This window comes from Diadema antillarum, unplaced genomic scaffold (genome assembly GCF_040938485.1).
Source record: "Diadema antillarum isolate AM-2024a unplaced genomic scaffold, OU_Dant_1.0 scf00000072, whole genome shotgun sequence".
Lineage (NCBI taxonomy): Eukaryota > Metazoa > Echinodermata > Echinoidea > Diadematoida > Diadematidae > Diadema > Diadema antillarum.
The window spans coordinates 1,622,014-1,636,745 of NW_027270961.1; the positions used below are offsets into that span (position 1 = coordinate 1,622,014).

The following is a 14,732-nucleotide window of genomic DNA, read 5'->3' on the forward strand; positions in this document are numbered from 1 at the left end:
AGAGCACCGGGCTAGCAATCCGGAGGTCTCGGGTTCGAATCCCGATGGAATCCCATTTCCTTGCTCATTTTCCACTAATAAATTATATTCATTTCTGGTCAGTTTCCTTCTGTTTGCGTTTGTTACTTCCCTTTGAGTGACACTGATTAGTTATTACATGAATCTGCGCTGCGCTAACGTACGACAAAACGAGAAATCTCCGCTTATATACAAGTATACGCAACGGGAGTGTAATATGGAAAGGTCGTTAATCTATGGGGGTTTAAGCGTATACCATGATGGACATGCATACCATAGCAAAAAAAAAATAAAATGATAATAATAATTGTCAAAAAGTGTGTTCAGAAGAGGAGAAATAAATCGGCAACATAAATATGACCTTTGACCCTATATAAGATGGAAAACTGAGGGCAGCACCACAAATTTAAAGTCTATAGATTTGACCATCATTACACATGCCCTAGTACAAAATTTCAGGCAAATAGGTCATGAAACGGCGGCGGCGCCGGCATGGCGCACACAAAACATCCACCAAAAATAAAAGGCGGACTGAAGAATCAGCGTTTAGTTAATTTTGGATTTGTCAGTCATTTGCAATGTCAGAACAAAAGTGTATGACTGATTGACATCAACATGTGCATTTTGTATTACATGACCACGTCTTACCAGCTATATCGCAGCGACTACCCTCCCAACATGGGTGACAGATGCATCGATCCTTCACGCAGTCCCCGTGGAGGCAAGATGTAGGAGCATCTCTGGAAAAAAAAAAGAAGAAAATTGGGTAATTCTTCAATTTTTTGTAAATGACCAGGGGTGTTTTATAAAGCTGTTCTTAAAGTTACGAACGACTTAAGATTGACTGGTGATCAGTTCTGATATGCTATACTTATCAGAATTTCAATAATTCAGTACAAGAACTGATCAGCAGTCGTTCTTAAGTCGTTCGTAACTTTAAGAGCAGCTTTATGAAACACCCCCTGGTGTAGAATGCCGATGTATTTCTTTTCCTTGCACTGCGACTAGAGCAATATACGTACATTTAGACTTTTTTATATGTTTCAAGTATTTGCAATGCCTGTTTTTGTTTGTTTTACATTCCTGTATTATCATGTAAAGTTATGTTTTATTATGTCGTGTCCTCCTACCATAAATTTCATAGAATACATAGCATAATGCTGTTGTTTCTGTTTTAAAGTTATAGTTAAAGTCTGATATGAAGGATGATAAATGTATTCTGATTAATGTGAACCCGTCGGCACAGTTTGTCATTAATTAGTGCAATAATCACCTGGTACTGTTTGTGTATTGTACACCTTGGCCATACAAAATCGGAGATAATCCACGCTTGTCCATTTTACTATTAAGTAAATGATCCATATGCTTTGGTCATTTCAATATGGGTCAGAGCTGATATACAGTGATACATGGCCCTCACTCAAGCTCTGATTGACTAAATAGTTGATGGAGTTAATTTCGAAACGAATGACAACACCGCACATTTTGGCTGCATAATGAAATCTGTCATTCAACCTTCCCTCTCCTCCTCCTCCTCATCACTTTCCCCTCATCTTCCTCCTCCTCGAGACTTCTTCTCCCTCCTCCTCATCCAACTCCTCCTCCTCCTCCTCCTCCCCTCCTCCATCTCCTCCTTCTCCTCCTCCTCATCCTTCTCCTCCTCCTCCTCCCCCTCCTCCTCCCCCTTCTCCTCCCCTCTTCTTCTTCTTCTTCTTCTTCTTCCTCCTCCTCCTCTGTAGCTCTCGTATCACAGAGGGCTGTTGAATATTCACACCTCATAAATTATCATCAATCTACAGCCGAACAAAGAAACAATTCGAACAAAAGCAAACATTGTTTCCTTTAAATGATACACACGTTCCCTGCGTATCCATGGTGACAGTAGATCTAATTTGGAGCACATTTGACATTTCACGGGCTCATGATAAATCATGTTTGCTGCTGTTGCTGGAATATCACTGATTGGACGCTGTGTCTCAGTGCGGAATACTGTATGAGGAGGGAATTCTCCGGGTCGCTATACTGAGAATCAGGTTGTATATCCTAGAGCCATGGAGCTATCTCCATACTTTAGTACGTCATTACATGTATTCAATAATTCCGACCACTCTAGTTAACCAGACAGCTACCTATACTATAGATGAATTTTATTCATAAAAAAATAGACAAACGTACAAACAAACGACACCCCAAAACACTGTCCAAATTAAAAGAAAAAAACCCAAGCGAGTGGTAATAATTCACATAGGCCTATATATATATATATTAGGATGACAGGTGAACTCTCGAAGTCCAGCAGTGCCAGGTATAGCAGCTACTAAAAGCGCTCAAATGATTGGATAGGTACAATGTCGTGCCATCAATGCAAACCTAGCCTATCATATAGTACATGTACTATACAGTGTTAAGTCAATATATGTGCTTGTCAAGCAGTGAAGGGCATCACAGCACAAATTATTAAACTCTGATATCGCTTTCAGGTAGAGTAACAGATGCCTTGAGGTTATCTATAATGTATCATTTGAATACCGTTCGTGAAAGTGCGCTCTTTGAGATGCAAATCCAAACGGATAACGTCCTTATGGACAAAATATTCCTGTCCTTGGCATTGTCGAAACAAAGTTTACAGTGGTCTGTTTTATTCCTCCTTCAGAATCATCAAATATTTGGTGTGGTTGCCATGGGAGAAGCTTGCATCCCTTTTTAAGCTCACAAGTTCGTCTCGCCCGTCAGCAGGAATACGCCATTTCATTACCTACTCAGTCAACACCGGTTGAAATGCAAACATTTGGCGATCTTTATTCAATCATTAGTCGCAAAGTGTTAGCCCGCAACAAAGCATTCCTGCGTATCATGTTTATACAGAGAGGAATTCATTTTTGCACATTTTCATTTGGGATTGTATACACAATACGCTGCTTTTTAATAACATTTTTGGTGCGACGTTCAGACCATGTGATGGTCAAGACATTTTCATTACATGGTGTCTGCAATATCAGCGATATCAGCATGGCGTTTGAAATAGTCTATATCACGTGCGAAAACAGTTTGAAGAAAAGCCAGTCTCACATTAAAATACAATAGCCTTATTATTTTGTGCTGTGCTGTTTGAAAGACGTCCTTTAACCTAGAAATTAAAATATTTTACTACTTTTTGCTGTGATTTTACCATGCTTGATATCAATCAATTAATATTAGTCAAATCGCTGTAACAGAAACAACAGTCTGGCTAGTATAATAGCTCTGCGGGTCAGATCTCCTTGGTCAAAATGCAGCCTGCGTTTTCAGGATTGTAAACCGTCCATAACGACCAAGCATATTATGTATATATATATATATATATATACATATATATATATATAGATGTACAGGCAAGACATTGCTCTCTCTCTCTCTCTCTCTCTCTCTCTCTGCGTGTCTCTGCTCTTTATATCTATGACGTCAGCATAATGACCATTAATGTACATTTTTTTACATTAATGTATACTTTTGTGAGATCTAAAAGAAACAAAGTCCTTTTTCACACGGTATGTATTCATATATTACCACTTTGAGAAATATGAACGTAAGTTAGAGTGAAACTGAAAATCGAGACATAATTATTCATAGCTAAAATATAGGTATCCCTCGACAACCTGATTCATGATGAGCTGGAAGCATTTTAGATTCCATTCAATTTGATGACAATTCGTGAGAGCGCTATCATGCGTATACATGCTCGACTTTTCTATCTTCCTAATGTATACCTTAGTTTGCTAGTGATGTATATTCTAGTATACTCCAAGGCCTATTGCTAATATACTGGTAGCTCCTGCAATATTCATTATATGCATTGGTCGCGGAAATGGTTTTCGTGTGTGTGTGTGGGGGGGGGGGGGGTTGCAGCCTCCATAGTTCTGCGGCTCGTGATATGTACAGCTCAATACGAACGCTATTTATGGTCCTATGCTACACACATGGACTATTCACGGAGGTCTTCGTTTGATATCATCATTACAGCCGCCACCGGATTTTATAATTATGTGCGTCTTAATGAGTAAAATTCAGATGTTTGGACAATGACGATTGTGTAATCATGCATCGTCACTGACAAAAGAACAATTTCCTTCATTTCGGTCTTATATGGCTGAGGTGTCTTTTCAGACTCAACTGCCTTTGACTAAACACCAATGATATGGAGCAACAAACTATATGGTCATAAAGTTGACTAAAGAACCATGCTGTACTTACTCTGAACACGATCCTGCTTGGCCATAGGTACAGCCGCCTGGATTGGACTTTAAGTCGCACGACTGGGCTTGGACAGTTCTGTCGTCTGCGCCTTTTACTGAAACAAAGTCGACACAATAAACAGAGACTACATAGTAATCAACTTCGATTAAATCATTGTGAAATATGAAGTTTTTTTTTTTGAACTTCTAACAATTTTCATACCGCTTGCTGTCAAGACTACCTCCTAGTAGTGGGCCAGCATGCAGTGTAAAACTCACCATCTCGAACTAAGTTTTTCATTTTGGTACTTCCCCGCCTAACTCGTGACATACTCTGACCATGACTACGCAGAGCTGGTGTATAGCTGCCTTTCTACTCGTTAGAACGTGCTTGATCGAACCGAAATAAACAAAGCCGTGTATACTTGTAGCTTGATAAAGTTAGGAATAAAACATAACAAACAACTTGTATGTTGTATATGGGAGCATGAAGCCTCCCACTCTCCTAGCTATGATTATGTCATGCAGTGTAGTCTCAGATTCTTTTATTTCCTCAGTTTCTGCTCACGTGCCAGAGTGATGTTATCCTCCAGGGGCGGATCCAGGAATTTCGTAAAGAGGGGGCGCGTTTACAAAATTAAAGGGGGGGGGGGGGGGGGACCGCACGCACCCCTCCCCCCATTTTTTTCTTTTTATTTCTTTTGTTTCAACAAAAAATAAAGGGGGGGGGGGCGTGCGCCGGTTGCGGTCCTCCCTGGATCCGCCCCTGTCCTCCAAAATAACTCTTTTAAAGGGTGTGTACAGTTCTGATTGAGGTGAGGATTTAGCTTTTAACGTTTTGCGAGATATTCAGAAACCACTCTATGAGATGTCAAAGAGCACGCAATTCTAAGGGGTATGAAAAGTTTATTGGATGAAAACCGGTTTTGAAATGGCTGAGATATCCAAAAACAAGGTGAAACAAAGAGATCCTAATAAAAGGCGTGGCCTGTAGTCTTTTATTATCAGCATCACTTTTTTGGATATCTCAGCCATTTGAAAATCAATTTTCATCAAATAAACGTTTCTCATCATCTCACTTAGGAATACAAAAAACATGAATCCCCACCTCAACCAGTACTGTACAGCCCCTTTAAAGGCACACATTACTATTTTAAGCTGATGTCTAATCAAAGGACTAGTAGGGGCAGAAATTTGTCAAGGGTAGGCTACATGTCACCACCTTTGAAATCAAGTTCTGTCTCATAGAAATACTGAATGCGCCAGGAGGTAATCTTGGCACTTTCCTTCACAAATGGATAAAGTAATGGAAATTACTGCAAACAGCGTGGAATTAAGTCTGTTTTGAGAACGTATGTTTTACTGCTTCTTCTAGAAGTTTGAGACCACAGCTGTGTCTACATAATGTACATACCACGTGGCAGATTCTCGTCATATGACTATGTTGGAGGGTTCTTTTCTGGTTACAGTTTGTTATTCCGAAGGTTCGTTAATCTGAAAAAAAAAGGTTGTTCCCTATGCTCGATAATCCGAAAACGAAAAATATTAGCAATTGCGAAGGTTCGTTAGCACGCACCTTTTCATTTTTGGACTAACGAACCTTCGAAATAACAAACTTTATTTCCTTTTTGGAATAACGAACATCTTTGTGTAATTCGGAATAACGAACCTTCGAAATAACGAACATCGGTCTCTTTCCTCACATGCTGCACGTTTGTCAGAATCGCCCACAAGCAGCTCATTGAAAAATTCAACGATAACATAAAACATACTGAATTCACTGAGAAACTCGACGAGTGCATGAGAGGAGCTATCAGAATTTCAAACTCCTTTCATTCAAACTCTCATGTTGCTCTTTGGAGTTACCGGAACTGCTATAGAAACTAAAAGCTGTAATGTTCTTCCTAACATGCCTTATGGGATCATTCTACTTCTTCCATTACTGAAGAACAACCCCTGCCTCTTCACCATCTTTATCAACTACCGCCTTCCCTTCACCATACACATTTTTATTTTACTTCAGTCTTGTCAATGACTACCAAGGGCCTCACCATGCCCTCACCAACAACTGTAGCAACCTGTGAAGCCAAAGGCCCAGCATTGTCAAAGGCTGTTCTGGTTTAATACATGCCTTTCTAGCCCTCATAGCATGTCTGAGAGGGGAACGCACATAATAATTATGTTACACAGAAATGTACATACATAAACACAGTTAAATACTGTACATTTATTCAAATATTTGTTTGTTTGTTTGTTTTTTTATCTGTGGTTTGACGGAAGAAAAAAATGCACAAAGTTTTAATTTGTTACATATATAGTGTCATTCCACTTCCAGAAAAAAAAAATCGAAATAATGTCCACTGAAGAATTTTGATAATTCAACATGATATTATAATGTAGCTCACATTTGTAAATATACTGTAAATTGTGTATCTTAATTTCCAGGAAATATGCCCCTTTGTATTGAATATACCATCATATATCATCATTACATAATCATCCTCCTGTAGAAAGTGTTCTTGCCAAGGGACACATAGGAATTCTCATATCGTTCGTTGAACGAAATGAGAAAAGAACGCTCTCGCCCTGGCCTGGCGAACGGGCTGCAGGATCGCCTCGGGACTACAATCAATACACATGATTAAATACATTCCCTCTCCATGACTGCCTATTGATTTTTCATCTATTGTCAAGCCTGGTCACTAAGGTTGTGGAGAAAGGATGAAGCAACCTCGTTCAAAGTTAATGAGATATGATCAAATTAATCGCCTCACAGCTTCAGAATAGATGTCGCCTAAGAGACGACTTTTGGTCTCGTCTTCTTTAATTAGATGAGCGATTTAAAACAGTGAATATTTAGCCAGCTAGTACAGTGATACATTGATGGTTTAAACAACATCGTTCCTATTGCTATTCTAAAATATAGATAAGGTAAAAATCATGCAAACAAGATGGTGGAAGGTTTCGATTATAAGCAGACACAATCTACGAATTTCAAAGTTGTTCTTGTTTTGATTCATAAATGACGCGGAATGACGTGTACCATTGTTAAATCTTTACAGAGCAAGAAATTTTGATAACAATAAAAGCTTTCCCATATTGTTTCACACACAAAAAAAAACAACAAAACAAATAGTCTTGATGCAGATTGATCATAACATAGAGTAAAATGATAATTAATTGCGTGCCTAACCAATAAGGATAGCTCTCCTATAGGATTTCCTGCCGTAGTTTCTAATATAAGCAAATTTCATTCATGGTGCATAATTTGCGATAGACATTTGTATATGAAACTATGAAAATTGCAACATATATATGAAACCGTTCTTTGAGCAGAAAGGTGTCTCGAATGAAGCTCCCTGCCCGCCCCTTTTTTTCAATCTTTCGGCTCGTTCACAACATATTGCATACAATAAACTAATACGTAATGATCAAGAAACTATTTATTTTTGCCCATGGGTGTAAATATGTGTCGAATAAATTAATTTTCGTATGTGTGTCTTACTTCGAATTTATGTGAGTGTTTAAAAAATGATTAAATATTAATTCAATTTTACCATCAAGACCGTTCTGACAGAGAGTTTATTTTGTTATCGTACCGCAGTTTTTATTTACAGTTTCAAATGATGACAAAATACAAAATTACTCAGGCTCATCTATGCCCGACTTTGCTAGTATTGTTCCCCCTAAAACTCATACTTTATAGACGTTACTCATGCTATTAATGGGAGTAAAGCTTGTTGCTTTATACAACACGTAGAAATGGTTGAGTCGATGTATAATTATGATCATGTCATATTATCAAATCAAATCCAAATCCAAACCTCTTTCACACAGCTTCATGGAATAAGCTGTTACAGGCTGCCTTCTTCCACTTAACTGAATGCCTTTAACATCCTATTTCAAGTGTCTTAATTTATTTATATTACAGGACGAACGCAAGAATTTACGGCAGCGAATGTAGAGTCATTTCATCAGTTTGCTTGAGAATAACGTAGAATGATTCATGCAGTCTCACTCACGTGTAATTGGGTTTTATAGCGACGTTATCATTACAATATAATGAGCCGAACTATTCTGCCCTTTTTGTCAATCGGCCGCTCTGACAATAATTGCATAAATCCGCTTGCCATGTTTAGGAATTCACGCTATGATAGTACACTTGGTGCATGTAATGTTGTAATATTGTACTAGTTGTTTCATTTCCAGCTGAAAAGATGGCTGAATAGCCTATATTCAGTTGACTAGCTGGTTTTCCGTGGGGTCCATGTTGGATGTGAGGCAGGACCACTTCACCTGGTTATACACTCTGCTCTTTGCGATGAATGAATGAGCAGGATATTTTACACTCTTAAAATATTGGGTAAATTTAGTTGGGTAATTGTTGGTTGGTAAAAAAAAAAAAATCATCATTCTGGGCAATTATCACCCAATTGACCTTTTAGGTGATTAAACCAACATTGGGCAACTATTTTTACTTTAATATTGGGCGAATATTTACCAACAGAATTGGTAATGGAGAGTTGGGTACTTTTTGCCCCGCTGTTGTGTTATTGACGCATTCCTTTTGTGTGTTGGGTAATTTTTGTTAGGGAACTGATACTTGGGTAGAAATTCGCCTTATATAATTTACCAACATTATTTTGCACATTAAGCCTGGGTATTTCTTACCAGTACTTGGGTAATTTTGTTACGTTCCTTTCTAAGTTGGTAAATTTTCATGGACAAGTAAAAAAGTCTGTGCGTGTACGCGTGTATGTGTGTATGTATGTGACGGTGTGTGTGTGTGTGTGTGTGTGTGTGTGTGTGTGTGTGTGGTATAGGTCTACGTATGGAAGGATGGCAGAACCTTACGATTTCGTAGGGGGTACTAAAAATTACTATAGGGTATTCTCCGTTTTAGGAATGGGAGGGGGGACAACACACACACACACACACACAAACATAGAGACAGAGAGAGTGAGAGAGAGAGAGAGACACACACACACACGCAGTATTGTCGATATATGCAGCATATATATATATATATATTATTATAATTAATACATATAAGAAAGAGCTACATTGTGGACGTATTTTGACATAATTTTCTTACGTTTCCCTTTATTCCGTCAACACCGGAGGGGCTAAAAAATCAACATTGTGGGAGTATCTGTCTGTGGGAGCAAACTACAGGATACTCCTACAATATTGCTAGTTTGTGTTTTGTGTGTGTTTGTGTGTGTGTGTGTGTGTCGGTTTGTGTGCAAATAGTTAGATGACACAATTTGAAACCCATATACCTGAACTGGACTTGCTTTCCACTTCATTCCAGATTAAGCCCAGTAACTAAAACATTGAAACTTTGATACCAGTTGATACCAGTTGGTTTCTGTTGGTTTCTACTGTGTGTTTTTTTTTTTTTTGCTCATGAATATTCATGAACTATTCAAATTCTCTTCGTGAAAAAGATAAAATATTGTTAAATTTAATGTTTTTTTAATGATTTCAATAAACTCTGAAATGTCTGAAATGTATTAGAAATTTATTGAATATTATTGCCGTCATATTCACAATTTCAGCTTGTACCTTTGATGAGTTATTTTCATATTTCTATAATAAAAGTGTAATCTACATGGTAACCATGTCTTAAAGCATTACAACTAAATGGCCCTATATATGTGAATGAAATATCCCTGGTATTAACTAGGTCTAGGATGTAGGCTAAGCATAGATGACTAGCTGTAGGATTATGATAGGTTAGTTATGAACAATGTCTTGACATACACATGTTCTGGTAAACACCCATACATCAAATAATTCAACACAAAATGTTTGATTAACCAAAATTCAACTTACTAAACAGTTGGACAAATGGAAGTTGGGCAATATCTAGGAGCTAATTGGGTAGATGGGTTGGGCAGATGATTACCCAACTCAAAAAATTATAACCAACGGCTGGGAAATTGCAAAGTTGGGTAAAGTCTGATTGGTTAACAGCTGATGGGCAATTTAATTTGCCCAACCACATAGCAAACTCGTTACCCTACATCAGTTGGGCAGATTTTAACCAATAGTTATGTGGACAGTATGTTGCTCAGTGCTGGTTAAAGTTGGGCATTTTTTTAAGAGTGTACGTATATATAATACATGAGTTGTAACTCTCTTTCTCACACGGGACCTTCATTTTATGTCTTATCTGAGGGACAATGTATTTTTTCCTCTTCTAGAGGGGACGGTATGATTACGTACAATATTTCTCAGCAAGACTGAGCAAAATAACCGAACCCTTTACTTTCCTTTGCAGAATATTGTAAAATTATTTACAACACTCTGCGTCCTGTATAGTAGCTGCGAGAAATCATACCGAACATTAAGGTCTCTTTACGTATCCCATAATAAAGTATGCAACCCAAACAATAGTCCTACTGTAGTCCTTTCTTTTACATTGATATATATACATTACATATAAGACGCATGTGTGTGTGTGTGTGTGTGTGTGTGAGCATAAGAGATTATATGTATATGTATCATGTGTTCTGCGGGAAGAAATAGAACCTTGGAAACTAAAGTACAACATCTTAACAGGTCAGAAGTATCGCCTCCACCCTCCGTCTCCCCCCCCCCCAAAAAAAAAAGGGGATAAAAGAGGAAGAAAAACTGCAGAGAAACAGCAGCAGGAGGCTCTACTTACCGACATAAATCAGCATGAGGAGAAGAAAAGCGACCCATCTTGTGCTACATCCACTGCCTTGCGCCATGTTTCTGCTGAGCAATTGGTAATCATTCTCCGTAGAACTAGACGATTCCATGCAGATTGCGCGCTTGTGGGTTTGTTGAGCGTCTACATGCTACAATCCTCACTCAGTATTGCTGCATGCAATAGGAGGAGTCGCTGCGAATTTCAGTCACCAAAATTAAAGTCCTCTTTTTAACTATATCCCAGAGGACGATAACATAGCACATGAAACCAGAAGCACAGAGAGGCAAATGCAAGCAGCGAGACAACTCTCATTATATTTAGGAGTGCTGTCGAAAGCGTGAATTTATCATATCCAGCCTCGACATGAATGATAATACGAACCTATTGTGGAGATGCGAGGCAGCAAATATCAATCAACGGGTTGAGAGCAGTGGATCGATAAAAAATAAATTAGCATTGTGCTACTCCGTGGTTGCCGAGGCTAGCGAGCAGAGGAGTCTGAATTAACCAGATATGTGCTTTGAAAAAAAAAAATCACTGTCATTTCAGCATTTCAATAGCATTCTATTTCTAAGTGCGAGCAAATTGACTAAATTGACTATATATATATATATATATATATATATATATATATATATATACATGTATATATAATAAGTTTATGACGGTTAGTTTTTTATGTACATGTATGTGTCTTTGTGTCCCACCATGACTGTACAGCAGTTTATTATCCCATTTTAAATGGTTTTCGTGTCAAATGAAGACTGTTTTATGCTGTTTCCCTTCGGAAGTAGAATGCACGTGTGTCATATCAACAATGGTGTGGTAGAATAAAAAAAGGGATTCTTATTTGAGGCACACATTAGGGACAGTAACGATTACTTCAAATAACTGTTAGTTAAGACTCATAAAAACAATCAGCTCTTTATTCCTCATGACACAAAAGGGTTACGTATGATCTGGATGTTCTCAATAAAGTCCCTTAAGCCCAAAACCAGTTACTACACACGTGTATAGACCTATATAGAGGTACATGTACTCTAAGTAGTGGAATAGTACCGAAAGTAACTCCCTCCATGTTATTTGAAACTTTTAAATGCTACGTAGAAATATTAACACAAGATATCATATTGGCACATAATTTGATCTGACTCATTGTACATTTAGCTAAGAAAAGGGTTTGTATTTGATGATTGTTCCGTTGCTCAGATATGTTTTGTAGGGTCTATACTTTTTTTTCGTACTTTGCCTTAAAAGTTAAGTTTTGTTGTTGTCTGATATGTTTTTGCATGATTTTGTTTCATATTGTCTTGTGCGTTTTGAATTTATTTCAGTTTAAAGTCGTAGAGTTTTTCTCTAGGTTTTAGAGGATTCTAATTAAAAAATTTTGTTTTTACTTTCTGTTAGTGAATTGGCATATTTTCTGTTTGTTGGGATATGTCGTTTATTTATTTTCCAAATTTAGTCTCTATTCATTTTATATGCATTGTAATCTGTATTGTTGTGCACACGTTCTTTTGATATGTCATCTCTATACATTTTTATATTCAATATGTATCTTATTGTTATCTAGTTAGGTATGTGAGCCCCAATGGAGGTTATCTTCGCTAACTAGGGTGTTGCACGCATGACGTGAAAATAAATTCATTTCAATTCAATTAATTTATAAGATATCAGCTTTGATCTGTAAGTGTGCCACTAACTCCCCCTTGGCATTAATGTCATTACAATAACCACAACTTTGTCTTTTTCTCTTGCAAGAAGAAGGGGGAAAAGAAGAAAAAGAAGAAGTAGAAGAAGAAGAAGAAGAAGAAGAAATGGCCAAATGTCTGCTTATCAGAAGTGTCTCTTCTCATCTTTCACCAAGACCCACACGCAACACGCACATTTCCCCCTTTACACATACAGCTATCTTTCATCTTGAAGCTATATATCGTAATGTATTGCCAAGCAAGTCTATTCTATCACTCACACACACACATGGAAACAGACCAACACACACAGACGTATATTCACGATATTCAATGTATCCTCTGATCTTTAATTCTAAGTACATAAATCGTGTTCATTTTAACACTATTGTCAATGTCCAGACTTTCAGTCGTTATAGGTCAAAGGTCAAATTCAAACCTACACAAATCAAACGGGTGAAATAAAGACTTTCATAGTCGTGAGCCATTACAATAAATTCAGGATTTAATCCTTCGTCAATAATCTATCTCATTAACATCAATAGAATATATTTACAATCACGATGATAATAGTCCAACACTCTGATCTAACACTGGATGGATTCATGTTAGGACTTACAATTTTACGAAAATCCGAGGAAAACGGAAATAAAGTAAAAAAAGGGGTTCTTCTTGATACTCCCTTACGTTGACTGGTCGAATCATTGCGTTATGTTATTTAAATCTATCAAACTGGTCAAGCAGATATTTTGACAAGCGGGATTCTTTCTCTCCTGAAAAGGGAACGAGTCTATAGACACTGACACAAGAGTTTTCTGCATCAAATTGATGAATTTTGTGTGAACCGTTTGCTATGATTTTTTTTTTTAAATTTAAGATAAGTACTCCAATCTCAATAGCAACTCATAAATCTTAAATTACAGCTTTGATATTTTCTCTGTACTAAGTTATCAAGTTCTTCCTATCTTGATAGATTCCAAATATCATAATTCATCAAATCAATTTCACACGAAACTGTCTGTATTCTGACTAGGACATAAATTCAGTGTTCGTGACATCATAGAGAGATTGAGATGAATATCAAAAGCTGTCAGATAAAATGACATTGTATTGTAGTTCTCTTGGGTAGTAATGGTTTCTTTCTTTATCATCTTAAAGGCGATGTTTACCATTGGGAGCAGTGATTTAAAAAATGTTTGAGTTATCATATTCGATGCATATGTGTAGGTCAGTTGTATCACAAAACATCCTGCCATATAAAAATTTTCCAACAAAGCCTAAGATATAACGAGATATCATTATATTTCTCACTAAGCCATAACTATAGACGGTTTAGTCTAGAAACAATTTTATTATAACTATTGTTCTCATTTTGTATACATTTTATCTAACAGTACTTAACATTGATTATATTGATTAATTTTTTTCACACTTGTTGTTTCTATCCCTAACTCACATTTTAGAACTATTTTGAAGTACTGAAGCTGGGGTTTTGTTTCATCTGCAAATGACAAATAATGCCTTTAATGTATTCGAATAAGATTGATTAGACCTTTATGACAGATTTTGTAAATTCATACAAATTCAAAAATACAAGTACCATCTGACTACACGTCTAGTTTAAATCTACTGTGTCTGTTTGACGTCTCTTTGAAACAGCAAAAATTAAATAAAAATCATGAAATTGGCACTTGAACCTGAATTCATCTTCACGTTAAGTCTCTTATAACATAAAATACATTGGATTATTTATACTCCAAGAAAATTGTCTGTTTATTTACAGATATTGAAAGGCGCAAAACTAGACACAGAATAATTTTACGTAAACATTAAACCTGAACTAAATCTGTCAATCTCGTTTTCTATGACTGTCTTAAAAATAAATCATTTTATAAACATGACAGCATTGATAAATGTTTTCATTCAATCTCATTGAAACGTTTCCATTCGCAGATAATTTGGCATAACAAGTTTATATATATATATATATATATATATATACGATATTCTTTAATCTGCAACGAAATATAAAACATATACAACAAAACGAAACAACATTGTATGACCTCACATAACACGAAACTATCAAATGATATACCACTTGCAGATCATATCCGTCATGTATACATA

General features: G+C 36.8%; 1 protein-coding gene across 1 annotated transcript in view; it reads right to left on the reverse strand.

The window, feature by feature from the left end:
* The window catches only part of LOC139717141 (uncharacterized), a 34,545-nt gene extending 23,356 nt beyond the window's left edge, over positions 1-11,189 (reverse strand). Inside the window, exons 1-3 of the mRNA XM_071628642.1 lie at positions 10,903-11,189; positions 4,249-4,345; positions 667-758 (exon numbers count right to left, since the gene is read on the reverse strand). Of these exons, the coding sequence (XP_071484743.1) occupies positions 667-758; positions 4,249-4,345; positions 10,903-11,020 (307 nt within the window). The 5' untranslated portion in view covers positions 11,021-11,189. The remainder of the gene's footprint in view (positions 1-666; positions 759-4,248; positions 4,346-10,902) is intronic.
* Positions 11,190-14,732: the final 3,543 nt, after the last annotated feature.